This window comes from Pinus tabuliformis, chromosome 3_1, assembly GCF_031772625.1.
Source record: "Pinus tabuliformis cultivar Carrire ecotype Pingquan chromosome 3_1, CPIR1, whole genome shotgun sequence".
Taxonomy (NCBI): domain Eukaryota; kingdom Viridiplantae; phylum Streptophyta; class Pinopsida; order Pinales; family Pinaceae; genus Pinus; species Pinus tabuliformis.
In genome coordinates this window covers 123,092,775-123,105,262 of record NC_142301.1, presented here as the reverse complement: position 1 = coordinate 123,105,262, position 12,488 = coordinate 123,092,775, and the positions used below count along the sequence as shown (strand labels likewise).

Below are 12,488 nucleotides of genomic sequence, written 5' to 3'. Positions count from 1 at the left end.
AAAGATCAATTAACTCAAACTATTTTCTTGAATTAATTCCTCTACATAATATAATTGTTGCTTCCTGTTATCTTTAAATATTCTTTGCTTGGCTGTAAAATGATTTTACACAAATCATCTATTTATGACAAGTTAAATACTCTATTTGAATGTTTAAGGAAACATACATATCTTTTTAAATTCTCCCTTTCATAGACATTTTAAAGCTTAATTTTGTTAATGGTGAAGAATTAGCCATTTTATTATATCATAAATAATTAGGATTTGCATCTGTTTAACAATTTAAAGCATTGGTCATCCAAACCCAAATTAAAGCAGCCTTTTAGATGCTTTGACATAGTTCCTTAGCCTATAACTCTCTACAGAGGAAAACATGTACTAATGTGAAGGTCAACAGATGATAGGATAGTTGTGAGCCTTAGCTCATGGTAAGTTGTATCTTGTCTAGTGTCCTTGGATAGTGGGTTGATTTGGTCTCCCCTATGATGCAGGTTGAGTTGGAACTCCCCTGTGATGATTAGTGGATAAAGGATGGTAGCTTGAGCTCTCCTTTGATGTCGAATTATTCCTCTTTTAGATTCGAGAGTGTTTAACATATGAGCATAGATGACATTTGATTTGATATTTTAGATGGGACACATGTTGCAATTGGTAATTTCTCCCTAGCTAAGAGGGAGTGTTAACTTGGAATCTCAAGGAAAAATTCCTTCCTTTAGACAACCTTCCTTATTAAGAAAGACCCCTCCTATCCCTTGGAAGAATTTTATTTGATTAAGGAAAATTGTATTTTTAATATGAGAACCCACATGTACAAAATTTCAGGTTAGCCTCAAAACAAATTGGGTCTTTGAGGAAACATATAAATAAAAGTCAAGTTAGCCTCATTTCAACATCATCATCAAGCATCATCTTCTTCTCTCTTCTTTTGTTTGGCTCGGATAGGTTTGAAATTGGTTCACAAAAATGGTTTGTAAAAGTCCTAAATTACAGAGTGTGAGCTCACACATTTGAAAAGAAAAATTTGATATGGGGTTGCATTGTTGGAATAGGGAAATATCGGTTGTAGTCACACGCATACAGGGTGCTCCCTACAACTGGAAAGTTTCATCCACACTTATGGTTACTAGCTTTGTGTGGCTGGGACCTAGGGTATTTTGGTAGTTGACTGCAATCTTTGACCATTGACCACATGATTGGGAACTGTGATTTTGATCAGTATTGTTGTTCAGCTCATCTCTTGGATATTGTTTGGCTGGTTTTGTTAGATAATCTTGTGATTGAATAATTAGATCATTGTACTCTCTCTTTGCTCAACATTTTCTGATAATCTAATAAGAAGAACAATTTCAAAGGGTTTTCCCCCTTTAGGGGTTTTCCCCTGCTCTTTGACCAAATCCTCTTGTTTCTTGTTATTGTTCTTGATTTTCTATTGTCTTTTGCATTTACTATTCTATCTACAGTTTCTCTTGATAATTGGAAGAATAAATTGTGATGAAATATTCCTATTTGAAGAAAATAATTGGGCTAAATTGATTGTAACAACATAGAATAGTGGAAAATTAATAAGTCGTTTCTCCTCAAGCAAGAGGCCTGACATGGCATCCTCTTGAATTATGGTGGTCAATCATGATAGGTCAAATTTTGAGAGACATAACTTTCTAATACAAATTATGATTCTTGTACTATTGAAAAAATATTAATGTATAGATTATAAAATGTAAGTTCATAATCAAATCAAAACCACAAAAAATTGTTATTTGAAACCTTAAAATAATTATTGAAGTTTAAGTTTCTCACCTTCAATTTTTAAAACTAAAACAACTTAAAAAAGCTCATTCTTCCAATATTTTCACTAAAAAAATATAAAATAAATATGACTAATAATATAGTGAATCAATTCGAACTAAAAATATTTATATATTTCTTCTTCAATACTTTAAGAAATGATTTAGATAAATATTTTCTATCATCAAAATGGAGCGATTAACTAACACAAGAAAGACCAAAGCTCATCAAATTAATCAAACATAACATCAACGTTCGAATTATGTTTCATTCGTGCAAACATGAATAGAAGTCTCGTAAAGATAAATATGGCACTTAGATTCTAGCCTTGTCGAGGTTGTCTTCATTTACACTTTACATAGTTGGGTAGGATGGCAGCAATTAAAAATAAATATACACGAGTTATTAAATGAAGAAAACCCCATAAATATATGCTTAGAAACAAATATAGATGCATAATGCAATAATAATTGAGATTGGAATTATTAAATCAATATTTACTACATTATAACATACAATAATGACAAGGATTATCATTAAATCATCATTTACTGTAATACACAATAAATAATATAATAGATATTAATATCAAAATAATACATATTTTTTTTGGGCCAGTGAAACATATCAGGGGATTGAACTTCAAATTGTTTTGAATCACAAAAGCTTACAACCATGTTTCTTTACCAATTGGAGTACCACCCATATAGAAATTAAAAAGATTCTCGTTAGGTAACCATTCCTATCCTACAATAAGAATTATGGGCCAACTTTCTTCTGTTACAGTATTAAATATACCTACCAATTCACCTATATTTGTCAACTCTATACTTAGACTACTTGCAAATACCAATAACCATATGCCTCAAACAGAGGCCAGTCTAATGAGAAAGGAAGTCAATAGAGCCAGCTAAGGGGAAGATTCAGACCACCATTCTCCCTAAGAAAGAATAGATTGGAGTACTCTTTCAATGATTATGTAAATTTGTTTTTACATACTACATTGCGTCTTCTCAATAGTGATATTATACCTACAATTTCACTTGAAATAAAAATAATTCATCACCTCTCTGAGAAATCTAAGATTGTAGATTGGTAGCTCTATTAGAACTACACAGAAATTAGAATCTATGGGTGTGAGCTCCCTCCCTATAGGTTGCCAAAATTTGTGCCAATCAGAATTTTTGCACTGGAATATATAAGACAAATGATAAACATGGATGATCTACATTTTGTATCAAGCAAGAAGAAGTACCAGTTTAAAATAAAAGCACATATTGGACCATTTATTGTCAACACCAGAGCAACAACAATGGACGCAGATCTTCTCTTGAAACAAATGAAGTTAAAATTGAGCTTCACCTGGTCTTATGATCCCTTGGGGATTATTTCTAAGTTAAGAGTTGATCATAAGACTACAACTTATGCACATACACCAAGGCCAAAATAGAACAATATGAAAATCAAGAGTGGTGGGAGAACACATTGCAGGAGGTAGAGGAACAAATTGATATTCAAACAGCTTCACAAACTCGAGTTCCTCAAGAGAAAGAAACTAAGAGGCCAAGAGCAACTTTGTCTCCTTCAGTTTCAAAAATTCAAGAGACAAACTTCCAAGTGTTTAAAAGAAGAAAGAAAACTAATAGTCAGGGGGAGCCCTTTCAAGTAGAAATTTCACAGGAGTAGGAAACAATGATATTGATAGGTTCTCATACTTCTACCTTCCCAAGAATTGAGGATATTTCCACAGATTCTCCTATATCATCTGTTTCTCATGGTACATAACAACAAAATTTTTTGCTAGGTATAAAGAGATGAAAAGAAATAATGAAGCATTGAACGCCATCACATATTCCGAATTCTGAAAACAGAATTCCACCACCCAGCAGAGACTTCTGCCTACACTCGACACTAAAAGGGGACAATTTAAGCTAGCTTTCTTGGAAGCCAAAGTTCCAGTCCCTAGAATTGCAGAAGATTATAAGACATCAATTTTTGCTTTTTGACGCCAAACAAATTCATGCCATTGATCTGATTGACCTGCATAAGCAGGGTGGAGAGATAATATATTCTAGTTTGACCAGTTCAACCATGGAAACTTCGAAACTACAAGCTTAATTGAATAACATTCATTCATAATTCAAGATGGATAAAATGTCATCACTGGCCAAAGATACTAGAATTAATTCAATAGAAGAGTTGGTAATAAAATTGGGATATGATCCTAATGATGTTAAATCAGCTAAAGAAATGATTAAGAATAAGAATGTTGATATTCGGGCATTAAGGAAATAGTTGAAGCTTCCTACTACAAAACATCCACGGACAAAAGAAGTAAGTCAATTGGAGATAGAAAAAGAGAATATGTTCAAAATGATAATTAAACAAAATGTCCAGATACAAAATATGGAGGTCGAAATGGAGACATTGTTAAGGAAAAAGAAGAATAGTTGGATGTTTCAGTAATATCTATTGCAGCTACTTCAACAACATGGACTTCTACAACAATAATTTTATAGTGGAAACAAAGTCCACTGATGCAACAACAAATTTATGAAAATCCATCGGAGACTTGACACTGAAGGATCAGGAAATTGAGAAATTAAAGTCTCTACTTCAAAAGCTCCAAGAACAAAAGATTATGACTGATAATGCATACTTGACCAAGTTGCAGAAAAATTATAAGTTGACTCAGCAAATAACAACTTATGAAAATAAAGTTGTGATTGCTCAGACCATTTCCCAGGCCAAGAAAAATATTTGGATTAATATTAATGAAACAATTACTAAATTGTGGCCTTCAATTGAGATTATTTTTGAACAAGAAGAGTTGTTACAGAAATCAAAGGAAGCAGTAGTAGAAGTAAAGGAAGACCTCAACCACAAACTAGGAGATGCTACAAAAATAATCAAGGCTATGAATTCCAAGACTAAAGAAGAGCTTGAAGAATATGGTATCGAAGACAGAATTGAAGTTGTCTTGGAGGTAAGAAGGGTACACACTAAAAGAAATTTAATTTTATAACTGGAGAATAAATGTCATGATTTAGAGCTCCAGGTCAAAAAAATTCATAAAAAATTTAATTCATTGCATGTAAAAGGACTTCCATGTCTGCAGGGTACAGGTAATAAATTAATTCCACTAGAAGAATATCAATAGAGATTGGTTGATATAGCAATAGATAAAGCTAAATTTTCTCAAATCAAAGGAACCATCACTGCAAAGGATTTCATGGAAAGTCTTTGTTATGATTTATTAGTCTAGCATGAGATCAAGCATATGTTCACAACTAGGCATGCTTTTGAGAAATATACTAAAGTGGATGAATCATTATTAAAGTTATATATTCCTCATGAAAAAAGATGGGGCAAGTTGTGTGAACTCATCGAATGAGAGACAATAGGTTTTCAGCAGCAGAATACCAAGTTTTTAGGGACAAAGAACTAGTTTCTAGGAACAACAAATAGAACAACAACTTTATAGCTCCAGTCACCAACAACAATCCTCGAATTTTGTGCAAGATGTCAAAACAATTCATATTTCCCCTTTTCTAGTTCTATTTTTGTAATAATTCCAAATAAGTTTGGAAAAGATAGTTTTATAATAAATTTTGATTTGAAGTCTAGATATTTTGATTAGAAACTCTATAAATACTTTGTAATTAGATGTAGGAGGGGTTGAACCCTTGTGATAAGCCATTGAGCATGATTGTAATTCTTTGAACTGTTTTTTAGATTAATAGAAGATTCTGTGCTCATTTTGAAGTAGTTTGTGCTTTCCTGTGAGTTTTCTAGTTTCTTATTATGTTTCCATCTTTATTTATTTCTACACATGCTAAAAGGTAATAGGAAATCTGGGTAAGATAAGATTCAATATCAATCTTTCAAAAATCCCCTGCGAAGTTATAATCAATTATAAAGATCAATTAACTCAAACTATTTGTTTGAATTAATTCCTCTACATAATTTAATTGTTGCTTCTCGTTATCTTTAAATATGCTTTGTTTGGCTGTAAAATGATTTTACACACATCATCTATTTATGACCAGTTAAATACTCTATTTGAATGTTTAAGGAATCATATATATCATCTTAATTTTGTTAAAGGTGAAGAATTAGCCATTTTATTATATCATAAATAATTAGGATTTGCATTTTTTTGACAATTTAAAGCATTGGTCATCCAAACGCAAATTAAAGCAGCCTTTTAGATGTTTTGACATAGTTCCTTAGCCTAGAAATCTCTACAAAGGACAGCATGTGGTAATGTGAAGATCAACAGATGATAGGATAGTTGTGAGCCTTACCTCATGGTAAGTTGTATCTTGTCTATTGTCCTTGGATGGTGTGTTGATTTGGGCTCCCCTATGATGCAAGTTGAGTTGGAACTCCCCTGTGATGATTAGTGGATAAAGGATGGTAGCTTGAGCTCCCCTCTGATGTCGAATTATTCCTCTTTTAGATTCGAGAGTGTTTAACATATGAGCATAGATGACATTTGATTTGATATTTGAGATGGGACACATGTTGCAATTGGTAATTTCTCTCTAGCTAAGAGGGAGTGTTAATTTGGAATCTCAAGGAAAAATTCCTTCCTTTAGACAGCCTTCCTTATTAAGAAAGACCCTTCCCAGCCCTTGAAAGAATTTTCTTTGATTAAGGAAAATTGTATTTTTAATATGAAAACCCACATGTACAAAATTTTAGGTTAGTCTCAAAACAAATTGGGTCTCCGAGGAAACATATAAATAAAAGTCAAGTTAGCCTCATTTGGACATCATCATCAAGCATCATCTTCTTCTCTCTTCTTTTGTTTGGCTCGCATAGGTCTAAAATTGGTTCGCCAAAAAGGTTCGTAAAAGTCCTAAATCGCAGAGTCCGAGCTCACACGTTTGAAAAGAAAAAATTGATATGGGGTTGCATTGTTGGAATAGGGAAATATCAGTTGTAGCCACACGCATACAGGGTGCTCCCTACAACTGGAGAGTTTCATCCACACTTATGGTTACTAGCTCTGTGTGGCTGGGACCTAGGGTATTTTGATAGTTGACTGCAATCTTTGACTGGTGACCGCATGACTGGGAACTGTGATTCTGATCAGTATTGTTGTTGGTCTCATCTCTTGGATATTGTTTGGTTGGTTTTGTTAGATATTCTTGTGATTGAATAATTGGATCATTGTACTCTCTCTTTGCTGAACATTTTATGACAATCTAATAAGAAGAAGAATTTGAAAGGGTTTTCCCCCTTTTGGGGTTTTCCCCTGGTCTTTGACCAAATCCTTGTGTCTCTTGTTATTGTTCTTGATTGTCTATTGTCTATTGCATTTACTGTTCTATCTACAATTTCTCTTGATAATTGGAAGAATAAATTGTGATGAAAGATTCCTAATTGAAGAAAATAATTGGGCTAAATTGATTGTAACAAGATAGAATAGTGGAAAATTAATAAGTCATTTCTCCACAAGTAAGAGGGCTGACATGGCATCCTCTTGAATTACGGCGGTCAATCATGATAGATCAACTTTTGAGAGGCATAACTTTCTAATACAAATTATTATTCTTTTACTATTGGAAAAGTATTAATGTATAGATTATGGAATGTAAGTTCATAGTCAAATCAAGACCACAAAAAGTTGTTATGTAAAACCTTAAAATGGTTATTGAAGTTTAAGTTTCTCACCTTCCATTTTTAAAACTAAAACCACTAAAAAAACTCGTTCTTCCAATATTTTCACTCTATAAAATAAATATGACCAATAATCCAATGAATCAATTCAAACTAAATATATTTATATATTTCTTCTTCAATACTTTAAGAAATGATTTAGATAGATATATTTTTTATTCAATACTTTAAGAAATGATTTTAGATAAATATTTTCTATCATCAAAATGGTGCGATTAACTAACACAAGAAAGATCAAAGTTCATCAAATTAATCAAACATAACATCACTGTTGGACTTATGTTTCATTCGTGCGAACATGAATAGAAGTCTCATAAAGATAAATATCGCACTTAGATTCCAGCATTGTCGAGGTTGTCTTCATTTACACTTTACATAGTTCGGTAGGATGGCAGCAATTGAAAATAAATATACACCAGCTATTGAATGAAGAAAACCCCATAAAATATATGCTTAGAAACAAACATAGATGCATAATGCAATAATAATTGAGATTAGCATTATTAAATCAACATTTACCATATTATAACATACATTAATGATAAGAATTATCATTAAATCATCATTTACTGTAATACAAATAAAATAATATAATAGATATTATTATTAAAATAATAGATATTTTTTTGGTGCCTAGGGGATTGAACTTCACATTGCTTTGAATGACAAAAGCTTACAACCATGTTTTTTACCAATTACACTACCACCCACATAGAAATTACAAAGATTCTAGTTAGATAACGATTCCTATCCTAGAATAAGAAACATGGGCCAACTTTCTTCTGTTACAGTGTTAAATATACCTACCAATTCATCTATATTTGTCATCTCTATACTTAGTTTACTTGCAAATACCAATAACCATATGCCTCAAACAGAGGCCAGTCTAATGAGCAAGGAAGTCAGTAGGGTCAGTTAAGGGGAAGATTCACACTACCGTTCTCCCCAAACTTGTCTTTAGTATTGTTATGTTCAACACTAGACTGACTAATATTTATGATATAATTCAATTCCTCTGCAACTTCCTTCATGGTTGGCCTGTCTTGTCTCTTCTCCTGCAGGCAACCCAACGCCAAACATGTAAACGCTTTGATTGTATCCAAAACCACCTGAGACGAGTCTGCAATCAAGAGAGGATCCACAGCCTCCATAATCTTCCCGTCCAAAGATTTCTCCACCACATAAACAGCCAGGTTCACATGGTCGGGCCCTCGAGAGAAATCTATGGCCTTCTGAGAGGTCACGAGTTCGAGTAACACAACGCCGAAGCTGTAAACATCGCTCTTATCAGTAAGCTGATAGCTCCTGTAATATTCAGGATCCAAGTAACCCAGGGTTCCCTGAGCGCATGTGGAGATATGGGTCAAATCCGTCTCTGCAAGCCTGGAAAGGCCAAAGTCTGCGACCTTGGCATTCAGTTTATCGTCGAGGAGGATATTGGAGGACTTGACATCTCTGTGATATATTGGAGTGTAGGCCGAGGAATGGAGATATGCAAGGCCTTCTGCTGTCTGGCGAGCAATATTCAAGCGAGTGCTCCAATCAAGAAACTCATTCTTGTGGAGGCGATGATACAGGGTCCCGTTGGGAATGTATTCATAGACCATGAGCGGTTGCTCTGCCTCCACACAGCACCCCAGCAGGCGCACCAGGTTTCTGTGGTTTACCTGAGACAGGATTCGAACTTCGTTCAGGACTTGGTCTGTGCTCTTCGTATTCCCCACTTTCGCAGCCTTCACAGCTACGGCCGTGCCGTCTTCCAGCACGCCCTTGTATACTTCGCCGAAACCGCCACTGCCCAGTACTCTGTCCTGTGAGAATCCGTTTGTGGCCTTTTTCATCTCTTTGCTGCTGAAAATCCTCGCAGACTTACCTCCATTATTGGAGCCTAATATTTCAGCTCTTTCTTTTGCCAGTCTCGCTGCCTGTGCGTCTTTCGTCAACTTTTTTCTTCTGTATCTTATCATGATTACGGTAGCTATGGCTAAAGCTCCAGCCAGCGATCCTGAAACCAGACCTGCACATCATGATCACTCAGTTCCAAACCATATTCAACTGATAGTTTTAAAAGAGTATGGATAGTACAAAAGGTGTCTCTGGTTGGAGATACTTACTCCCAGTTACACTTAGCATGTAGTTTCAGGCAGTTTACAGAAAATATAAATTTAAGAATTGCTAGTCAGGCCAGAGTTCTCTGGAAAGGGTATTTGCCGAGTAAATTTACAATTTTATATTTAATGGTTTTGAGTTTACTTATATAACTTACTCTAGAAGTTTCTAAAAAAATTTCACTAAATACGGTTAGTTATTTAATTATATAACTTCAACATATAACTTCCAAAAAATTAAATGACTAGAATTTATTTTGATTCTATTTAATCATGTAACAAGCCCTTCAAAACACATCAGTTGACTTGTATACAATCGAAAAAGCAAAATATACTGGAACAGTCGCATCAGTTTGACTTGTATAGCTTTAAGAAACAAAAAACAAAAATACTGGATTGAAAGCAGTAGTGCATGCAAATTTCAAATTCAAGCAGAAAACATATTAGACCTGTCCTTAGATGGATTTGTGAAACTTTGAAACAGGTTCAGAAAAATATAACAAGAAACAGCAAATCAACCATTGTTGCCCAGTTATAAATCTATCTGTATGTGTTAATATCCAGAAGCACTTTCAATTGATTCCTGTAAAACATAATGATTCCCATGTAGAACAGACAGCATGTTAAAAGGCTATAAACTGCACAATTTTAAACATAACAGGATCTGGAAAACCCAATGAGAAGCATTCACCTGCAACTAAAAGCTCTTGTCGACGACACCCTCTACGAGCTCGGCAGCTAGACACATCTGAGTTGTTCAAGAACGAAGTTATTTAATTTAACTCCAACAATTTCAAATTTCAGTGTAAACAAAAATGGAACAACAAAAATTGAAAAAACAAATTCAGAGTTTAGGATTCTGTGATTCAAATTTATTTGAATTTTATTTTCTTATATATCGTATAGATATATATATTGCGCTAAAACTCATAAAAATATCATAAAAATATAATGATAAACCACACTAATTAATTCGAAAAATTCACCCAATAAATCTTTATGTAATATATCAAAGAAGATGAAACTCAAAAGAGCAAAACAATTGAGAAAGATTCTTTCCAGTCTTTTGTCTCTCATCAAGAACATACGTTTGGCGCAAGTTCCTGCTGTGGGATCCCAAAAATAGTTCCGATTGCAAAGGCACCTTCTTCCACCGCCGGATTCTGCAGCATCTCCTAGCTTGCAGACAGAATTTGGGCCGCAGTCTCGCTGCGAGAAACAAGAAGGCTCCGGTGGTGAAGCCCACTGTAATTCCAATCCCTCGCTCCAAGTCGTTGCAGGCACAGCCGAATTCAAATCGAGGATACTCGTATATGCTCTGCAACCCCGGTTCCACACATGAATTTTGGTTGACGAGGCCGAGCCCCCGGCCACAAAAGTGCAGCACAGGTTGGTACTCCTGCAGGCCTTTGCCCCCTCAACTTGTTGCACATACTGATGGCACAAACTTTCTGAGGTACAATTCAAAGGGGACAATAACAGCCTGGGCGAGCAATTCAAGAGCAAGACAGTGTTCCTGCTTGTGAAATTGAAAGGCAGGTTCTCGTCCAGTGAAATCCCTTCGCTTCTCAGGTCTTCTGTAGTGCAAGTATCTTGATGCAAAGGCGAGGGCTTGATGACAAACCTTCGAGAGCTCGGCTCCATAGTCACAATAGGATAAAAAGAACCATTAGCAGCTCTTAGTTCAAGCTGTTTTTTTTCTGAATTACAGAGTACTCTGTAATTGGGCTGACCACAGCCATCCCTAGTGCTTAGAGGATAAGGAACAGGAGTACTGCCACAATCAGGGCATGTTATACCATAGCTGCTGGAAACTAAGAAAAACATTAACAGACTGGTCAAGAACATGATTACTCTGTAAGGGGCAAATGATCAGTGAATGTAACAGAGACTGATATTGTGACAGAAGATGGTAAGTGCAGAATTTATATCTTTGACAGCCGAAAGGGCGAATTTCACTTTTCCATTTCGATGGAGTCCAGCAAAACATGAATCAGATTCAGAGCGGACCGCATGGCTATATTATCCAGGGAAAGATGGACGCAGACGAGACTGAGTATATCTATACAAGGTAATAACGTCGGGTCCTCGGGACATGAGTATCGAATAACAATTTTTTCATTCTTTGATCAAGATTGGTGTATGACATTCAAGATAGGAATATAATTTTTTCGGATCGAGAAAGGAATTTGGTGCATGTTCGGTAAAAGTCGGAGAAAGCAAACGAAAATGGAAATCGAATCCGCAGGAAAGGAAATAAAGAAGCAGTCATACGCAGAAAGAAAGAAACGGCTGCTGAAAAAGAGAATCCAGAACCATCCAACCATGGCATGGACCGAGAGATACGAATGCGTGGGATTCCATAATCCGAACGAACGAACACAATTTTGCCACCGCCATTGCAGAGCCCTGTAGAGTACAATAGTTGACCAAGTGATGCATGGCTCGCGCAAGCAAGTGCACTAGGGCCCTGTAATTATTAAACTTGAAAGTTCATTCTACAGATTCTTCTGTACCTGGCCTATCGGATGCAGCAAGGGTTAAGCACCAAGGTGATATCTCTGCATCTACATATGTACGACGTCAAATCTTTGCGCATAATACTCAAATCGTGGGAATGTGAAAGGTGCAAAAAGTTTATGCCCCCTCCAAAAATTTCTCGCTTACATGGAGCTCGGCAGTACCACTATCGTCTTTTGGATAGAAAGTTTGTGAATGTTGAAGTAAAATATACTCATTTTATTTTTTCCGTTTTATGAAATATTTGTTTCAATGGTTGTGAGCACCAATAAGTGAGGTCTATAGGTTTTAATCCATCATTATCTCTATATACTCATGGAGGTTAACATGTTGCTTATGGTTTTTGAATGCCTATCCTATTTTTATTTAGAGTTGGGTTTAGGGCTT

General features: G+C 35.1%; 1 protein-coding gene across 1 annotated transcript; it reads right to left on the bottom strand.

The window, feature by feature from the left end:
• Window positions 1–8,106: 8,106 nt before the first annotated feature.
• On the bottom strand, window positions 8,107–12,018 carry LOC149186070 (wall-associated receptor kinase-like 20). The gene is made up of 3 exons (XM_089412551.1): window positions 10,670–12,018; window positions 10,273–10,329; window positions 8,107–9,490 (listed from the first exon to the last, which is right to left on the bottom strand). Exons 1-3 carry the CDS (start codon window positions 11,427–11,429, stop codon window positions 8,385–8,387), a joined length of 1,923 nt encoding a protein of 640 aa, XP_089268677.1. The 5' UTR covers window positions 11,430–12,018; the 3' UTR covers window positions 8,107–8,384.
• Between the last annotated feature and the right edge of the window lie 470 nt (window positions 12,019–12,488).